General features: G+C 57.5%; 1 protein-coding gene across 25 annotated transcripts in view; it reads right to left on the bottom strand.

Annotated features, from left to right (window-relative positions):
* NCOR2 (nuclear receptor corepressor 2) overlaps positions 1 to 17,867 on the bottom strand; it is a 185,108-nt gene that overhangs the window by 131,801 nt on the left and 35,440 nt on the right. For all 25 annotated transcript variants that reach the window (XM_033098522.1, XM_033098519.1, XM_033098538.1 and 22 more), the window contains exon 2: positions 3,891 to 4,090. In XM_033098522.1, the coding sequence (XP_032954413.1) occupies positions 3,891 to 3,995 (105 nt within the window). In that variant the 5' untranslated portion in view covers positions 3,996 to 4,090. The remainder of the gene's footprint in view (positions 1 to 3,890; positions 4,091 to 17,867) is intronic.

Genomic DNA, 17,867 nt, shown 5'->3' with positions numbered 1-17,867 from the left:
CAGTGTGTTCTAGGAAGAAACGAAAAGGATACAAATAGCTACGCTGTCGTCATAGCAATAGTGTCATCATCCGAGTTATCACTCCTCTACATCAGCGCACGCTAACTCTGTCCAGGCACTGGGCAAAGGCCTCTGCATATGTCAACTAATTTGATCCTCACCATCTTTTAACTACTCTTGGTCAACTGATGGGGAAACTGAGGCACAGGGCAGTAAGGCCACTTGTCCAAAGTTTCATAGCTAGGATGTCACTGACGTAGGATGTGAATGCAAACAGTCTGACTCCAGAGCCTGTGCTTCAAACCGCCCTCCTTGAAGCACAATGAGGCACAGAGAGGTTTATTAATTTGCCCAAGGCCACACAGCAAGAGGTAGCTCTGGGATTCAGATCCTGTCTTCTGACTTTAACACATTCATTCAACACAAAACTGCAGGAGCTCAGGAGAGCTGAGGGGGTTCTGGAGGATTTCGGGGAGAAGGCAGACTTGAGCTGGGCCATAAAAAGCCCCAAAGGAAGCAAGGAGGGAGGGTGCATCGGGACCCTCAATCCTGGGAGACCCTCTGTGCCAAGCAAAGACCCTCAGGGAAAAATGTGGGGTCCTGATGCTGTGGGGGAGGGAACAGGGTACAGAGAGACCCTGCAGGGGAAGCAGGTGGAATTCCACAAGCCACGCACACGCCGACATCCACAGAGGCTCGGAGTGTGCCTGAAGCTGGGTCAGCAGAACCGGGCCTCCGCAGTCTGGGGTGCAGGCGTCTGTCTGCAAGCACACCTAGAATCAAGCTTCCATTTGCGCTGGGCATAGCACACCAGAGGCCTGCAGATGACACAGGCCAAAGCACGGCCAGCAGAAGAGTCAGTTCCCACCACCCCTCAGAGTCCAGAGTCCTGCAGTCCCGAGGGGCACAGGCCTCCTTGAGTTTCCTGTTACCCTGCCAGGGGGGAAACAGACGACTGCCATGTACATTCACCACCCCAATCACCTCGAGGGCTCAGATCCATGACACCCATATTACAGACGGGAAAACTGAGGCTGCCCCACAGGGTTAAGTGAGTAGCCGATGTCACTCAGCAAGTTGGGAGGAATGGATTCAAAGCCACACCTGGAGGTTCTTCAGGCTGCAGAAGGGACTGGTCATCAAAGCCACCCTATGCCCAGGGCACCTGGAGGAGGTCTCAGGGCCATGAGATGCCACCCCCGGAGGCAAGCCTGTCGGGAGCTGGTGAGCTGAGTCCCAGGAAGGTCACAGGTCCCTATGTCCAGGCCCTGCCCCTACATCCCAGCACGCCTGCCTCAGCTATAATACTATACCAGGAGCTGGGACACCTGGTTCCCACCTCGCCCTTGGATGGGGCATTCGTCTTTCTGTGCTTCAATTTCCTCTCTTCTCCACCCTGTCTTCCAAAGTCTCAAAAAATAGGGGCAATTCCCAAACCATGCCCTGACTTTAGGAGGGGCTGGTGTGAAGGAGTCACTCCCTTCCCACCAGCCAAGGGAAAGCAGCTCCTGCCCCAGACACACGCCCGGAAGAGCAAGACCACTGCCCAGGATTCTGGCTCCTGCCTTTCAGTTAACAAGCAGGGTCCCCGCTGGGCTGCCTCAGCAGGACCCAGCTGGACAGGACCCAGTGGTCAGGAAGTAGGGACACACTGCTGCCACCACACAGGATAAAGACGCCCCACCCAATGGCTGCCCAGGGCCCCCGCTCACCCCTGGCCTTGGCCTCCTGCTGGAGCGGTGGTGACCACTGGGTCCTGTCCAGCCACATCCTGCGTCACTGACGCTCCAGCGGGGGAAGAATAGGAGGTGTCTGGGGTCAGCTGGTGACCCCAAATGACCGAGAGGGCCCAGCCAGGACAAAGGGCAGGAGGGACATCAGGAAGGCAGGGGCTGGGTCCCTGAGGCTGGGTCCGTGGGTAAGCGGTGGGAGAGGGGTGCAAACCCAGCAGGAGGGGATGAGAAGTAAGAGAAGCAGAGGCATGAGCCAGGGGCCCCAGGGGAGGCGGCCTCTCCAGGCAGCTAACAGTGACAGGAACATACATAAGAGCAAATGGGCACCTGGGCTGTGCGTGTGTCAGGCAGTGCCCTGAGGACAGTACACAGGTCACGTCTGGTCCTGATGGGTCAGGACATGGGTGCTCTCATTACCCCCATCGTGTGCATGGAAGACTGAGGCTCAGAGAGGTTACCTGACCTGTTTCCTCACCTGGAAAACATTTCCCATCTACAGAATGGAGAGCGTCAGGGTCTCCCTCTGGGGTGAACAGGAGAAAGGAGCCAGTGTACTATACACATACAGGACTGAGCAAAACGTCTGCCCTATAGGACGCGCTCGGTCCCCGAGGGCCCTTAATTTTGTTAGTGTTGGTGGCACCCATGATAACGACAATGGCAACACATAGGGTTTCCAGGCCGGAATTCCCACCCGTTCTCAGGAAAGGAAATTTTCTTTTTTTTGTTTCGCTTTCCCATTCCCGAATCCCGAGAAAAGTTGGTTGGGAAATTGGGAAAATCGGCTCCTTGAGCCCAGGTGGTTGGTAGTATCAGCCGCAACTTTGTAGAAACAATTCGTCATGGAGAACAGAAAACAGTTTATATCTTGGGTTTCGGGAAGGGGAAAGCAAAAAAAGTTCCTGGGAAAGGGCGGGAATTCCCACTTGGAAACCCTAGGAATACATGATAATTCACCTGCGGGAGCTACTGCTCCGCCCTGGGCACACAGTAGGTGCCCATAAACAGGCATCCAACACCAGGCTCAGCTCCCTGAGGCTGAGGCAGGCTGCCTTCTCACCATGACTTAACCTCCTGGCCTCAGTCCCCTCATCTCAAAATGGGAAAACAAGTCAAGGTACTCTTTCATTGGGTTGTTTGTGAGATTTGGTGACTCCATGCAGGGGACAGGTCTCGTAACTCTTTCATGCGCTGACAAGCTTCTGGGGCTGGGGGAGGGCACATGGCCTCAAGAGGCCACTGTCTGGGACACCCTCAGGCTGGGCCAGTGGGTTCATATGTGAACACGCTTTGCTCACTGATGGAAATGTCCTTCCATGCCATTTCCTCTCTGTGTCTCATGAGGAAGGACCACACTGGCCAACAGGACATATGCACACTGGCCAGCTGCTACCCCAGCTGTGACTACAGGGGTTCCGCCACTGCCCAGCAGCCAGGAGGCCAAACAGGGGAGGCCCAGGCACCTTAGAGCCAGCCCTCTGGCAAGCACACAAGGTTATGGTATATGGGAGGTACCTGATAATGTCCACAGAGCAGAACCAAAGGCCTGTCCTCATGCAGCTAGAGGTGAAGGCAGGAAGTGTGCGCAGAGGGGGTGCAGCCTAGGAGACCTGGCTGTGAGGGCACAAACACTGAAAGCACACCTGCTCCCCGCCAGGCAGGCTGTCCCGCTCGGTGAATAGAACCACCACCCTGGACCCCAATTCAGGGAGTCAGAGACAAGACATGTACTGGCCCTCGTCGTCTCAGGGCCACAAGCATCACCATAGTGAAGAAACTCTGGGGTCAAGGATCAGAGAGAGGAGGGACTGCAAGCAGAGGCCCCCAGGAAGGCACCCCAATCTTACAGCATGGTGAGGAAAGTGTGTACAGCAGGCGCTTCATGTTTGCATGCAAATTTCACTGCTGACTTTGAGATGTACCAGCTCAGCCTGGCCCTGGTCTCTACCGTCCCATCTTTAAAGTGGGAACTAACAGATTTTACCAGATGCACGGAGCCTGGCAGGCCCGCGGATGCTGGTGGTCTCTGCCGTGGCCCCACCTCCTTTCAGGGACACATGGAGCCACACCAGGAGCCCTGACTCTGAGGAGAAAACGGAACGGGGTAGGGACTCGGTGACAGGAGAAAGCCCCAAAGGTGGCCCCGGGCGCGCTTACCGTGTGGGGTCGGGCGATCTGCACGGGATAGGAGATGCCGTGGGGCGGGTAGCGGGGCTCGGTGGCCCTCCACGTCTGCGTCACAGGCTGTGTGGACCCCGACATGGCGGTGCTTGTCCAGGTCAGCTCCCTCTCAATGTCCACTGAGGACTATAAGCCAGTCCTCGTCATTTGCTTGCGGGCCGCCCTGTCACAGGGACCTGTGAGAAAACCAGAAAAGAAGATCAGACATGGGGCAGCAACACCTCGTGGGACCCCGTTGGGGGCCCCAAGCCTTTCCTTTGGTGCCTGTGAGGAAGAGCAGGACACAGGTCCTCCTGACCTTCCTCCCTACCCACGGACAGCACAGGAGACATGACACAGCATTGGAGGAACTGAGCCCCAGGCTAGGCCAGCAGCTGCCCCACAAGCTTCACCAGGAAGAGGGGTGCCCTCCCCCACTGCCAAGGGCCTCACTCACCAGACACAGGAACCCCCACCATGACAGCACTGCCCCCACCACCCCGTGATGGCTCCCAAGCCCCATACCCCCTGACCCCACTCCAAGAAGTTTTCCGAGAGCACCCGGGAGCTTGTGGAAGGCAGCTGAGGACCGGTCGCGAGAGGCATGGCTGGGGGAGGTACACGACTGCCCCGGGAGGTGGTGGGCAGCCAGCTTGGGCAGGATATGGGTCACAGAGTGACCCCAGGTAAGGCCGGGGCCTCCCGGGGAGCCTCTGCAGGAGGGTGACGCTATGATGTGGGAGCAGTGCATCAGGACACCAAGGGCCACACCAGGGAAACAGCCGAGGACACGGATGAGAGCCACCTGGGCCCCCGAAGGCTCCTGGCGGCAACAGAGAAACTATCCGTGTCTACACTGGAAAGAATCTCAATAAACATCCACTGGCTTCACAGATGGGAAACTGAGACCTAGAAAAAAGAACTCAAGGGAGCAAGGGGGCCCCTAATCGGAAGCTGCCTTTGCCCAGAAATCTCCGGGGCCCCATCCTCCCCAGGATCCGTTCTCTGCGGGCACTGCTCCATTCTCCCCCGCCCCAGGTTACGAGAGGCTTCTCTGCCCACACTGGACTGAGAGCCTGACACGCCCCAGGCCTCCTCCACTCAGCCACTCAGAAAAGGTGTGTCCCCAGGCCCCCACCAGGTGCAAACCTCCCCTCCACGCCTCCACGCCCAGAACTGAGGAAAACCCAAGATGTTGCGGGGCCACCTGGACGTTCCTATGCGATCTCCCGCGATCAGGGAACTAGAAAGTACCCCGGCTTCCTGCAAAGAGGTCCCTCGTCACTCTGCCCTCCCAGGAACAACTGTCCTTCTCCGAGCGGGTGGCCGCCCTAGCCCTCCACTGGTGATCTGCTGACTGGAGGTCTAACGTGGGCAGGTACGGGAGGGAAGGCTGAGCCCACGGTGCTCAGAGGAGGGATGACGCCCCATCGGGGGGCCTTAGCTGCCTCCCACTCCCCACCTTCACCTTCTACTACAGACTTGACTTTCCTCCCTAGGCTCCAGGAGTAGTCACGTGATCTAGGCCTGGCCAATCCGATTTCTGCTTTCCCTGGGCCAGTGATTGGTTCGGGGATGAGCATGTGACCCAATCTGAGCCAATGAGAGTCCGTCGTGAGCCTTTGGCTGGAGGAACCAGGAACAGGCCCTCTCTGCTGGGGACTCTAAGCTGGGAGGATGAAAGCCTGGGGCCTTGGGGGCCACCACGTGACAGGAGTCTGTCCCAGAATGATGCCAACCGGCAGGAAGGTGGAGCTGAACGGTGGAGCGAGGACAGTCGGGGCCTGATGACAGCTGTGCCTGAAGGCAAATCAAAGCCTGCTTCTTTATTCAGAGAAGCCAAGGTGCTCCTGGGTGTTTTGCCTTCACCAGTCCAACCTGGGTTTCTGTCTCTTGCCACCAACAGTTCTGACTCACCCAGGGAAGGACGGAGACACAGAGGAGGCAATCCTTCAACGGGGTGCCGTCAAGCCTTCCAATACTGAAAAGCCAAAGAGGTCCAGACGGACGCCTGACGCCCCTGCAACCACGTCGGGAAGTGCCCACGTGGACTTTACCCACCCACCGAGACAGGATGTCCGTGTAACACGGGAACAAGTCTTGTTGGCTGGGTCACAACCAACAGGAGCTACTGTGATGAGGCACCATCCCTGGAACGGTCACTGCAGTCCCAGCGGTGCTCACGTGGGGGGGAGGAAGGGCTGCCCTGCCAGCTCCACCAGCACAACGTGGCATCTGTCCTGCAGCCCAGACACACGAGACTGGCCTTGGGAGAGGGGGCAGGTGTGGCCACCAATGCTGGACCATTTCAGAATTCCCCCTTTCCTACTGGTCTCAAAACCTGCAGGCCCCGCTCGTCCAAAGCAGCAAAGCCCATTCCATTCCTCCCTCTCTGGGTTTTAAACAGGTGCCCGCTCTGCCCTCTCCAGGACACAGGCCAGAGCTTAGGCAGGACTGCTGCTCGCTGCTTCACGCCACCTGTCCCTCCTCCATGAGCACTGCAGGCCACCTCCAAATTGGTATTTGATTTCGTGGTGCGTAAGGTGGTGACAAGTCGTTTCTAACCTCCTTTGCCTAATGAGATGCTGACGGGATGGAAAGCCCCTGCCAGGTGCTCAGGGGGGCACTGCACCACGGGCTCTAGAAGCCAGGAAGGTGACACCTTTACAGAGCAGCCCTGGAGAATCCTCAGCCACATCCCTGCCCTCCCGCCCCCTCAGGACTTACAGGGTGTCCACCGCCGAGCTTGGGGGCTGAAGCCTCCCCGCTCATCCATCAAGGGTTCACCCTCCCACCTCCCTGGCCCAGCATCCTCCCATGCAGGCTGTCCCCAAAGCTGGGTAACTGTGTGGACCTCAAGCCTCCCTCATTCACCACGAGTTTATTCAATAAACCCAATTTCCACCCCTCCCAACCTCAGCCACATTTGTTGCCAACTCAAAAAAAAAACTTTAGGAAAATAGTTTGGCGGGTCCTCAAAATGTTAAACATGGAGTTACCATATGACCCAGCAATTCCACTCCTAGGCACACTCCCAAAAGAACTGAAAGCAGGGACTCAAACAAATAAATGTCCACGCTTGTTCACAGCAGCACGAGTCACACAACAGGCGAAGGTACAAAGAACCCAAGTATCTGCCACCTGATGATGAGTAAAGAGAATGTCCTAGAGCCACCCAGTGGGGTACGATTCTGCCATTAAAAGGAACAGAGTATGGACACACGCTACAAATGGATGAACTTGAAAACATCAGACTAAGTGACAAGCCAGACACAAAAGACCACATAACGTATGATTCCATGTATATAAAATAGGCAAATCCAGAGAGAGAGAAAGCAGGTGGGTGGTTGGGGGCAGAGCGTGGAGACGGGGCCACGGTAAGGATGCCTTTTGTTCCGAGGCCTCGGGGAGCCACCGCAGGCGGTTGAGGAGTGGGTAAAGGGTCACAGTGTTTGACACACAGTCTGTGGAGAGCAAGAGTGGAACCAACTGGGAGACCTAGCGGGCCACTGCAACCGTCCAAGCGAGAGGGAACACTGGTGGGACTGGGGCAGCACTGACAGAGATGGAGAAGCGGCAAATGGCGGGACGGCCTCGGAGAGAGCTCGCCACTTGGCAACAGAGGCCGAGCGGCCCCGGGGATGGGAGCCCTTCGTTTCCTCCTTGGGCAAGGTGCCCCATGGCTCTGAGCCTCAGTGTCCTCAGCTGCCGATGGACACGAGGGTTTCCGCTGCAAGGGTGCTTGTGAAGCGTGTCAGGTAAACAGCAGGTGCTCAATAAGGCAAACTCAGCAAGGCCAGGGCTCCAAGGAGAAAGGACAGTGCTTGGACAGATGGCGTGGGATGCTTCTGAGCCCGAGTCCCAACCAGACCTTGCACAGCCAAGCTACAAACCATGGCCCCAGGGAGCGTGCCCTGCCACCCCAGGAGCCAGCCGGAGGAGGGTTCCCCACACACAGTCCACAGCAGGCCTCCCCAAGAATGGCCGGCAGGGGCTCCAGTGTGGCCCTCTACCACACCTGCCCCAGGAGCAGCACACAGCAAGGACCACTCAGCTGCCCACGGGAGACCCCACAGGTTACAGGTCCGATGTGGCAGCACCCCACTGTCCTGCTAACCCCACAGTCCCTTGTCACTGCCCTGTCTCTGACTTCACATCTACCCTGCTCTCTGCTGCATCCCCGGAGCGGAGCCAATCACAGCGCCTGGCACACAGCAGGTGCTCAATGAATGACCCTGTCCAGCATGGGAGGTAAGAGCCCCCCACAGGCATCCACCCTACCCTGCTAGGCAGAGGCCTCTTTCTGTAGGGTAGGGGAGAGGGGTCCTGAAAGGTTCTGTGGGCCCTGCTGTCCCCACATTCCTCTCCAGCCCAGATAGGGAGGCCGAGGCCACCCTGAGATACATCCCCTAGATTTTCCGTGTCCTGAGCAGTCTGATTCAGATCGGGGGAGGGTGGAATTACAGCCGCCTGGGGCTGAGATGTCTCTGAGGGGGGTGGGGCACGCTTGTTAAGGTGACAGAACTGCTGAAATGTGCCTGGGAGCCTTCAGACCTGAGCCCGCGCTGCGGGAGAAGATGAAAGGTGAGCTGTCTGCGCCACACGTGCCTGTAATTTTCCTGGAACTAATGGGCACTGACATTGGAACTTGTGGCAGATGGGGGAGCCTCAGAATTAAAAATCAGCTGCCAGGCAGGAGAGAAGCCCCCAGCACACACCCACGCACACATGCACGCGCATCGGACACCCCCTGGGTGCTCGGGGGAGCTATGGGTCCTGCAGAGGGGACACGCCTGTTGCACCCCCACCCCAAGCCAGCCTGTCCCAGGCCAGAGACACACGGATGCACTGGGAGCCCGTGGGCAGGGACCCGTCAATCCTCCTCACCGCTGTCTCTTCCGCATCTAGGACCAGGTCTGACATTCAGTAGCTGCTCCATGTTTGTCTGAATTGACAGCTGAATCCCCGAGAGGCACAGTGCCTGGCACACAGTAGGTGTACTAGTTAGGGGCTGTCCTATAAAGTATCAAACGGGGTGGCGGAAAACAACAGGAATCTATTCTCTCACAGTGCTGGAGACCAGAAGTCTGAAATCTAGGTGTTGCAGGGCCGGGCTCCCTCCGAGGCTCACGGGGAGGCTCCTGCCTTGGTCCACTCCAGCTCCTGGTGGCCCCAGCTGGTCGTCTGCCTCCATCTCCCTCTGAGTCTCTATCTTCATTATGGTGTCCCCTCATCTCACAAGGACACTAGTCATTGGATCAGGGCCCAGACTACTCCCGTGTGACCTCATCTTAACTAACGACACCTGCAGTGACCCCCTCACGTTTACACAGTCCAGGTGGACGTGAATTTTGGAGGGAACACTATCTAACCCAACAAATATTTGCTTTGTTCACTGCGACATCCCAGAACCTGGCACAGTGCCTCCGTCACCACACTGAGAGCTCAACGCAGGTGCTGCCCTCAGGCCTGCCACCTGCCCGCCCCCAAGCTGGGACCATTCCAAATGCGGTCTCCACCCTGTTCTGGTCAATCAGGAAATTACCTGAGCACCTACCATGTGCAGGCACTGGGGTTACAGCAGTGAGCCAGACAGATATAAAGGCCTGCCAATCAGCCAACATCCAGTGACAGGCCTGTCCCAACAGGGAAAGCCCCCAACCAGGTATCAGCACGGGTTGGGGGCGTGGACGGACGAATGGATAGACGGATATATGGATGGATATACGGATGGATAGATGAAGGGATGGATGGATGGACAAACAGATAGACTGACTGATGGATATCTGTTGAACTGTTCCATTTGCCAGGGTTTTTCTGGTCTCACTTTTTAAAGCAACCCCCAGGGCCAAGTATGCCTTTATTCCACTAATATTCCCACGTCGGGTTCCCTGCCAGCCCCCACAGGGGATACAGATGAGCACACTCACCCCCAGGGAACCCCCAAGTCCACACAACTGCTTCTTAAGCCCCAGCCCGCTGGGCACAGAGGACCCGGGAGAAACCACCTCTGTCCGAACTCCAGAATCCAACCAGGGAGAGACCGGTGGAAAGATTCATTGGGAAAAGATCTACGGAAAGCTCCATGCCCAGAGGAGAGTTCCCGAAATGAGAGCTGTGGCCGTCACGACCCTGCACTGCTCAGAATCCCGGACAGGGAGGCGGACAAGCTAACCGTGACGACGATTACACCATCAGTAACAGTGGTAGCTTCCATTATTATCCTCACTTTGCAGATGAGCAAACAGACTGGGTGAAGTAAACTGACCAAACAACAGAGCAAGTCCCTAATGAGAAGGTCACACAGGACGGGGACACCCACACCTGAAGACAGTGCTTCCCGGGAGGTCACTGGGCCTCGCAGGGTCTGAACAGAGGGAGGAAGGGGGCTGCCCCTCCCAGCCCTGAAACCGTGACTGCACACATCTCACTCAACACCCTCCTGTTGCAGATGGGGAAACTGAGGCCAGAAGAGTGGCAGGCAAGTGCCCACTCCATCCTCCTCCGCTGGGTCCCTCAGCCCATGGGGTCCAGGCACCTGGGGAGGTGGGTACAGTGGCCCTTTAGGGGAACACACGGCCAGGGGCCATGAGGAGAAGGGCTCCAGGTCTATGTGGATGACCAGGCTCCAGCACACAAGGCTGCTTCAGCCTTGCTGGAGGGCCATGCCTACACCAACCTTCAGGGAAAAACAGGCCTGGGGCAAAGCACACCGGGCACCGGCCCCATCTCTCCCTTCCCCTAAAAAGGGCCTGCAGTCCCTGTGACGTGAGCACCCCCAGTTGTGCCTCACACCCTCCCAGGAGCCTTGTATGGCCTCGCCAACAGCAGGCTGGATCTCAACCACAGGCACCAACACAGGGGGAAGCTCCAATTTCCCTCACCAAAAAGGATCGTCTGCATTCAACAGATCAGGAAACCAAGGCTCAGAGAGGTGAACTCACTGGCCCAAGATCACACAGCCAGAAAGCAGCCAGGCCTGATTCTGACCCCCAAAATCACGAGTCCAGGCCCCGCTCACCCCACACCCCCTCCGAGGCGAACAGAAGGGAAGCAGTGCTGGTTGAAGCTGCCGAGGAGGCCCGTTTGTTTCCAGTTTAATTGGTACATTTGTGTCCACTGGACTCCAGCCAGTGCAGCCCAGCCCTGCTCCCCCCGCCACAGGGATCTTCTCAAAATCACTTCCTCCTTGACTCTTCTCCCCATTTAATTTTAAAAGGAACAGAGAAAGAGAGAGAGAGAAACCACAGCCATGACAAACCCTCCCCACACACCAGGTCACAGGGTCCCACGCAGGAACCCTTGCCGAGCGGCGCCCTCTGCCTTGGGCATCCCGCGAACACTACGTGACTGTTTCCCCGGCTCCTCCTCGTGGTGCTCCATGGGCGCCCGGGAGGGACGTGTTCTCCATTAGGCCCGGCTCCTCCATCTGGTCTTCCCCACGGCGATTGTCTCTGCACGGTGTCTGGCGATGGGGCTGGGACGCTGGCCCCCCTCTGTGAACTGGGCCCACCACTTAACCCTGGGGCTGGGGACGAGTGGGCCACAGGGACGAGCGGCGGGCTGTGTCGGGCTCAGCCCGTGCCGCTCACAGTAACTGCTCGTCCACGCACGGGCGGCCATGACTGGGTTTCTAAAGGATGACGGGCTGCGGCCGTGGGTCCATTCACTCCGCTGCCTGATGGGAAAGAACCAACAACCGAGGAGAAAATGGGCCACAGGTCACGGGTCTGACATTCTACCGAGTGAAACAAGCCAGACACAAAAGGACAAATACTATGCGGTTATGCGATTTCACTCACATGAGACAACCAGAGGAGTCAGATCCATAGAGACAGAAAGTAGAGTGGAGGTTACCAGGGGCTGGGGGGGCGGGGGGGGGGCGGGGGGCACAGATCGTGCTTAATGGGAACTGAGTTTCAGTTTTGCAAGATCAAAAAGTTTGGGAGATGATGGTGGTGACGGTTGCACAACAGTGTGAATCAATGTATTTAACTGAACTGCACACTTAAAAGTGGCTGAGATGGTAAATCTTTTGGGAATCACCCTTTGTCACAATTTAAAGAATAACAAAATTCAATAAGCCACACACCTCCTCCAGGAAGGCCTCCCTAATTGCTAGCCAACAGCACCTGGCCGGCCTGGGTTGCCCTGTGGTGGTTCCCTGCGCCAGGGCTGCCCCATGAAAGCCAGTGCTGGCAAGGGCGCTGCCAGGGGTCCCAGCACTCCGCGGCACCTCACAGCCAAGCGCGGAGTTGGACCTCAGACAAGGCCTCCTCCTCTCTGGCCCACATCACCTCAGGACCTAAGCCTGGACGCAGGGAGGGGCTGCTCTGAAACTCTCTGCCCCTCCAGGGCCCCCCCGCCCCCCCGCCCCCGCAGCCCCAGGCCAGGCCGCCCTCTCTCTGCCCTCTCTCTGCCCACCTGTCTGCAGCCTCCATCCCATCACTGGCGTCTCCTCTCCTGCTGAGACCCCGAGGGGAAGGGGGGCCACCTCCCAGGAAGGAGGGCAGCAGCCGGTTTCCCACCGACCTCCCTGCACCAACATCTGGCGACCCGAGTCCCCAGCTGTGCGGCTGCCGGAAATGCCTCCTCCTCTTCACCCTCCTCTTCACGCACACCACATGGGGCCCTCAAGAGCAGCTTGCTGAGGAATTTATGGGGTCGTCCCTAGTATTTCAGGGCAGATCTCTGGGGGACGTCCTCTGCCACATGTGAACAAGGACAAATGTTTCTGCTGCCAAGAATAGCTTCCCCAGCAGTGGCATCTCAGCCGGGAGCCCACCCACTCAACAACAGCCCTCCCATGCAAACCAACAGTCTAAGTCTGGACCCCAGCGGCCCGACTCCCACAGGCCTGGCCCCTACTGCCACCCAGACACTCAGGCCGAGGGGAAAAAGGGTCCACTCTGACCAGCTCCATCCAATGCTGGAATGTGGACACGTAGGGGCCACTCAATTAGCCCCAGGACGTCTGTGCTTCAGTGAGTGTCTGATACGGAGTAGTCATCAAGAACGCACAGCCCCTCCCGCCCCCGGCCCATGCACCCAGGCGTCCAGGGTGACACGCGCTTACATGCTCAGGAGTGCTGATGGGGAAGTTAAGCACCCACCTGGGATGTGATTCCCAGTTTGTGGAGGGAGCAAGATTAACAGGGCTTCAGGGGACAGGGTCCCAGGCCGGAAAGAGTGGGGAGAGCAAGGAGGGCTGCAGATACCAGGCCCCCAGTGGCATACATCCGGGCCAGGCCAGCATCAAGTGGGGGGGGGGACCTGCTTGTGTGAAGGGCACAGGCTGGGAGTGGTCGGGGCTCAGGGGACCCACAGCTTCCGATCCTTTCAGGAGAAGAAAATCTGATTTAGAGACGTCTCTCAATTCAGTGTTTTTATTTTAAAAACATTGACTATAAACCCAACCCAATAAGTCAGCCTGACATCCAAATACAGCCTACGGGCTGCCAGGACATAACCTGTGGCTTCTGACTTACGATCGGTTGGAAGCCACAAAAGAGGGCCAGGGAAGCCTAAGGGAGCATGAAAAAGGGGTGATGGCAAGTGACAGGCAGGAATGTTCTCCAAAGAGGGCAGAGGCTTGGGGGGGACCTGAGAGGGCCCTCACTACAACAGGCAGTGGGAGGGGCTGGGCCCATTTCCACAGGAGGCCATCAGTGGCATCCCCCACCCCAGGGGGACACATACTGGCCGGGAAAGAGAGTGCAAGGCAAGGACCGACAGCTGGCCCGTCTCCGACACACGGGGTGAGCGAGCTGTGGCACTCGGCACCCCGATGTCCCTTGGGCTACCACCTCCTCTGCACCCTGAGTCCTGGACTGCAGGGGAGGCTGATCCCACCTTCCAGGTCTGGCCAATCAGCACCGATGGCAGCCCACAGAAACGTATTCTCTAACTGCTGTGGAGGCCAAATGTCTGACATCAAGGAGCTGACAGGGCCGTGCTCCCTCCGAAGGCTCTAGGGGAGGCTCCTTCCTGCCTCCTTCAGCTCCTGGAAGCTCCCGGCATCCCTTGGCTTGTGGCAGAGACACTGCTGTCTCAGCCTGTCTTCACGTGGCCATCCCCTCGGTGGGTCTTCTCTTTGTCCCTCATAAGGTCACTGGTCCCTAAATTTAGGGTCCACCCAGTAATCTAGGATGACCTCATCAAGACACATCTGCAAAGACCCTTTTTCCAAAGCAGGTCACACGTACAGGGCTGAGTAGTAACACGTACACGAATCTTCTGGGGGCCACCACTCGCCCCACTATACCAACCACGGCCCTACCTGTCCCACGGCCAAGCCCCAGCAGAATCCCCACTAAGCAGGTGAGAAAACTGAGGCACAGTGACTAAAGCTACATGTCCAGGGTTTGAATGGCTTTCTCTGAGCAGTCCTGCCATGGAGCTGCTGGACTTTACAGGAAACAAGGGACTCTCACACCCACGCTTCTGGGGAGAGGGGCGCCCCACCTGACAGGCCAAGAAGAAGCCTGAAGTGGTTCAGCATGGAATGGGGGGATAAACAGCGGCCAAGGAAGCTTCTCAGAGTCGGTCTGCTCCTGTGTCAGGGGGAGTAAATCCCATCCCCTGAAGGGTGAAGGGGGCGTGGGGCCCCTGATAATCACCACCTCTCTATTTATTACCAGCCCTGCCCGGCCCACACCGCTGCCCCCCGAAGGCAGAAAGGGCCCATTACAACTTCACAGGCCGGGAATTCTGTTATTAGCCTGGGAAGGAGGCTGCACCCGGGACAAAGGGCTGATTGTCATGCAAATGCACGACTCCGCGAAAGGGGGCGGCCCCTCCTGCCTTCCCCATTCTGTGCCACAAGGAGAAACCCACTCGTTTGGGCATCTCTGGCCTCAGACTGGGAAAGGGGTCTGAGCCAGATTCCCAGAAAATAGTACCTGCCCTGGGGAGGGCCCCTGAGAACCTGGATTCAAATCCTGCCTCCTCTACAGCTGTGCCATCGTCCTTTGAAACAGGCATGACAAAAGGGTCTCTGAGGATGAAAGAGGATAATCTGCTTAAAGTGTTAAGCGTCACCCTGGGCACGGAAACAACAGCACACAAAATGCCATTACATATTAATCATACCCACGTAACAGTGTGCCTGCAGCTGTGTGTCTCTGGGTGAGCTGCTGACCCTCTCTGTGCCTCATCTGGAGAGGCTGATTCGGGTCCCCTTCTTGGGGTTCTTAGAAGGACTCAGTAAACTAAGGTGTTCAGAATGCTTGCCCCACCTGTGATGAAGCTGATGCAGTCTGCACCCCTCCCCCGTATCCCGGTCGCCACAGGGGCCCCGACTTTCCTTGCTCCTGAGCCTCTTTAGCTAATGCAGACTTTCTGGGGTGCTTGGTGGGTTCCTATGGGGCATTTCTGAGCAAACACACACTGCTTTCCAAGAGGCCTAGTTTTCTGAGAGTGCCCCAAACGCATTCTCGACCCTCAGCTGCAGAACTTCTAGGGTAGGAGGTGGGCTCAATGTGGATTCCAGCTGGAGGGGCCTCCTAGCAGGAGCAGGAGCCCTCGCACATGTGGCTGGCCTGGATGAACAGTGAAAGCAAAGCGCCTCTGTCCCCAGAAACGCCCCACTCGCTGAGAAGGGACAAGCTCAGGTCCACAGCCTGCGGAAGACACTGAATCAGACACGAGTGTTTGCTCAGCACCTACTATGAGCCCGTGGACACAGTGCTCAGGACACAGTGGTGACCAAGGTGAACAAAATGCTGGTTGGACATGGTGGATGGACATTCATTAAATCCCAGGTGATGACCATAGTGAGGTGACAGGGAATGACTGGGGGCGGGGGCACAGGGGGCCTCTTTCAGGAGGCCTAAATGAGGGGAAGCTGTGAAGATCTCAGAGAAGGGTTTTCCAGGAAGAGGGCACAGCATGTACCAAGGTCCCCAGGCAGGACCATGACTGGAGCTTTAAGAAACAGCACAGAGGCCGGGGTGCCCTCAGCCGCAGCCCCACTCCCTGCCCATCCAGACTCTGCCCGGCCCAGCCCGACCTGAGACCCCCCCACCTCTAACCGACGCCCCGGAGCCCCAAGCACAAGCCTCCATCACCCTGACATGATGGCGGAAGCCCCTCTTGGCAGCTCAGACCCTGCACGTAGGTGTCCACCTGTCCCCCAGCTGGAATTCTCTGGAACCCTGTGGAATCCTTAGGCATAAAGCAAGCCCTGCCTGGATGTCCTGGGAAGTCTGGGGGCCCAAGCTCAGTTACTAGCCAGCTGTAAGGGGAAAACCACCTGCAGACCCTCTCTCGGGAGCCCCTGGAGGACGGCTACCCCCAGATTGGCTTTGGTTGGACGGAAATGCATTTCCCACGCTTAAGCACCAGCTCACCCCTGAAGGCCTTCTCACAACCACTAGTGGAGGGAAGCGGTCTGCGGGAAACCAGTACCTACCAAGGGAACAGCAGGAAAAGAAAAAATGCAGCCCAGAGGACAGTGCAAGGAAGGACAGCACTCAGAGAGGAGTTCAGCCATCACGAGTGACCCTTCAGACAGAAGTGACACCGAGTCACACTTTGGGGCTGCAAACGGAGGTTCAGAGGGGGCCACTGAGAGGTGGTGGGCCCAGAGGCCAGAGCTGCCTGGTTCTCACAGGTCCTGAGCCCGGCCCCATGTCTTGACCTCCTAGCCTGGCCTACAAGTGAGAAGCAAAGGAGGAAACTGAGGCTCAGAGGGGGCAAGCAACCTTCCCAGGGCCACCCAGCCAGAGTCATCACACACAGGCTCTGGCCTGGGATTTATATCCCATCCTCTGAGAAGTGGGGATCATAAGCACCCTCCTTCCTGTGGCTGATACGGGTATAAAATGAGCTAGTGCCCGACTAACCACAACAATCACGTAACATCACAAATGGTAACTATGGCAGCAACAGCATCCTCACGTAGCACTCGGCACGTGTCCCCATCGCTCTAAGCACCCAGCATGTATCCACTCATTTAACCTTCATACAAGTGCTACACGGTACTAAACCCTATCCCCATTTTACAGATGAGGAAACTGAGGCTTGGCGGGGTTAAGCCTGCTCTGATTCACACAGCTAACAAGGGGCAGACTTGCACTCAAACCCAGGGCAGCCTGACCCCCAAGCTTATGCTCTTTTTACATCTCTGTAGTCATTCATATTCAGTCATAAGAAAGAACGTGGCAAGCTCCCAAGTGCCCTTCAGCCCGCATCCCCCACTGGAAGCGTCCCCACATAACTACAGGTCAATATCAACGGCGAAACCAGGAAACTAACACTGACAGTCAGTCGCTCCAGTTTTACACGCACTCACGTGTGAGTGTGTCTGAGCGTGTGCATGTGAGTGTGCGCGTGTTTAGCTCTGGGCACTTCTCGCTCAGCGCAGTGCGGCCACCACTGTCTATGCAGACGCTTCCATCACAAGGGTCCTCTGTGCGACCTCTGGTCTGAACCACCACACACAACTGTCTTTCTCGGTGTTGCGGGATCGAGTCACGAGACCCTCAGGGAAGAGCAGGGGCGGCCACAACACAGTGGGCACTGAGGAGGCTTTGGGGGCAGGAAGGGTACATTCTTGGGGCCCCTTGCTGCAGAGGCCTTTTCCGAGGCCCCCAGGAGAGGTTTGAGGACAATGAGACAGCAGGCAGCTGGCGTGGGCACCCTGGACACCCGGGGAACTCCCCAATGGCTCCTGCTGGCCCAAAAGGAGAGGCCCCAAGCCAGCCACCAGCCCAGCATCCGGTGTCACTTACAAACATAGGACTGCTGCCACCCTCAGTGGGAGAGCCAGCCCTGCCTGCCCAGCCCCCAGGCCACGCTGGGCACAGTTGGGGTGTCTGGTCCAGGTTAGGTGGGAGACAGAGCAAAACAGGCAAGACTGGCAGAGCCCCAGGGACCCCAGCCCAAGACCAAATGCAGACAGAGCCTGGGGCGGGTGGGGACTCTGCCACCTCCCACTCTCCCGGCCGCGGTTTCGCCTATAAAATGGGAGTG

The sequence above is a fragment of the Rhinolophus ferrumequinum genome, chromosome 25 (assembly GCF_004115265.2).
Source record: "Rhinolophus ferrumequinum isolate MPI-CBG mRhiFer1 chromosome 25, mRhiFer1_v1.p, whole genome shotgun sequence".
NCBI lineage: Eukaryota > Metazoa > Chordata > Mammalia > Chiroptera > Rhinolophidae > Rhinolophus > Rhinolophus ferrumequinum.
Note: the sequence above shows the minus strand (reverse complement) of the source record. Positions and strands in the feature narration are given on the sequence as shown.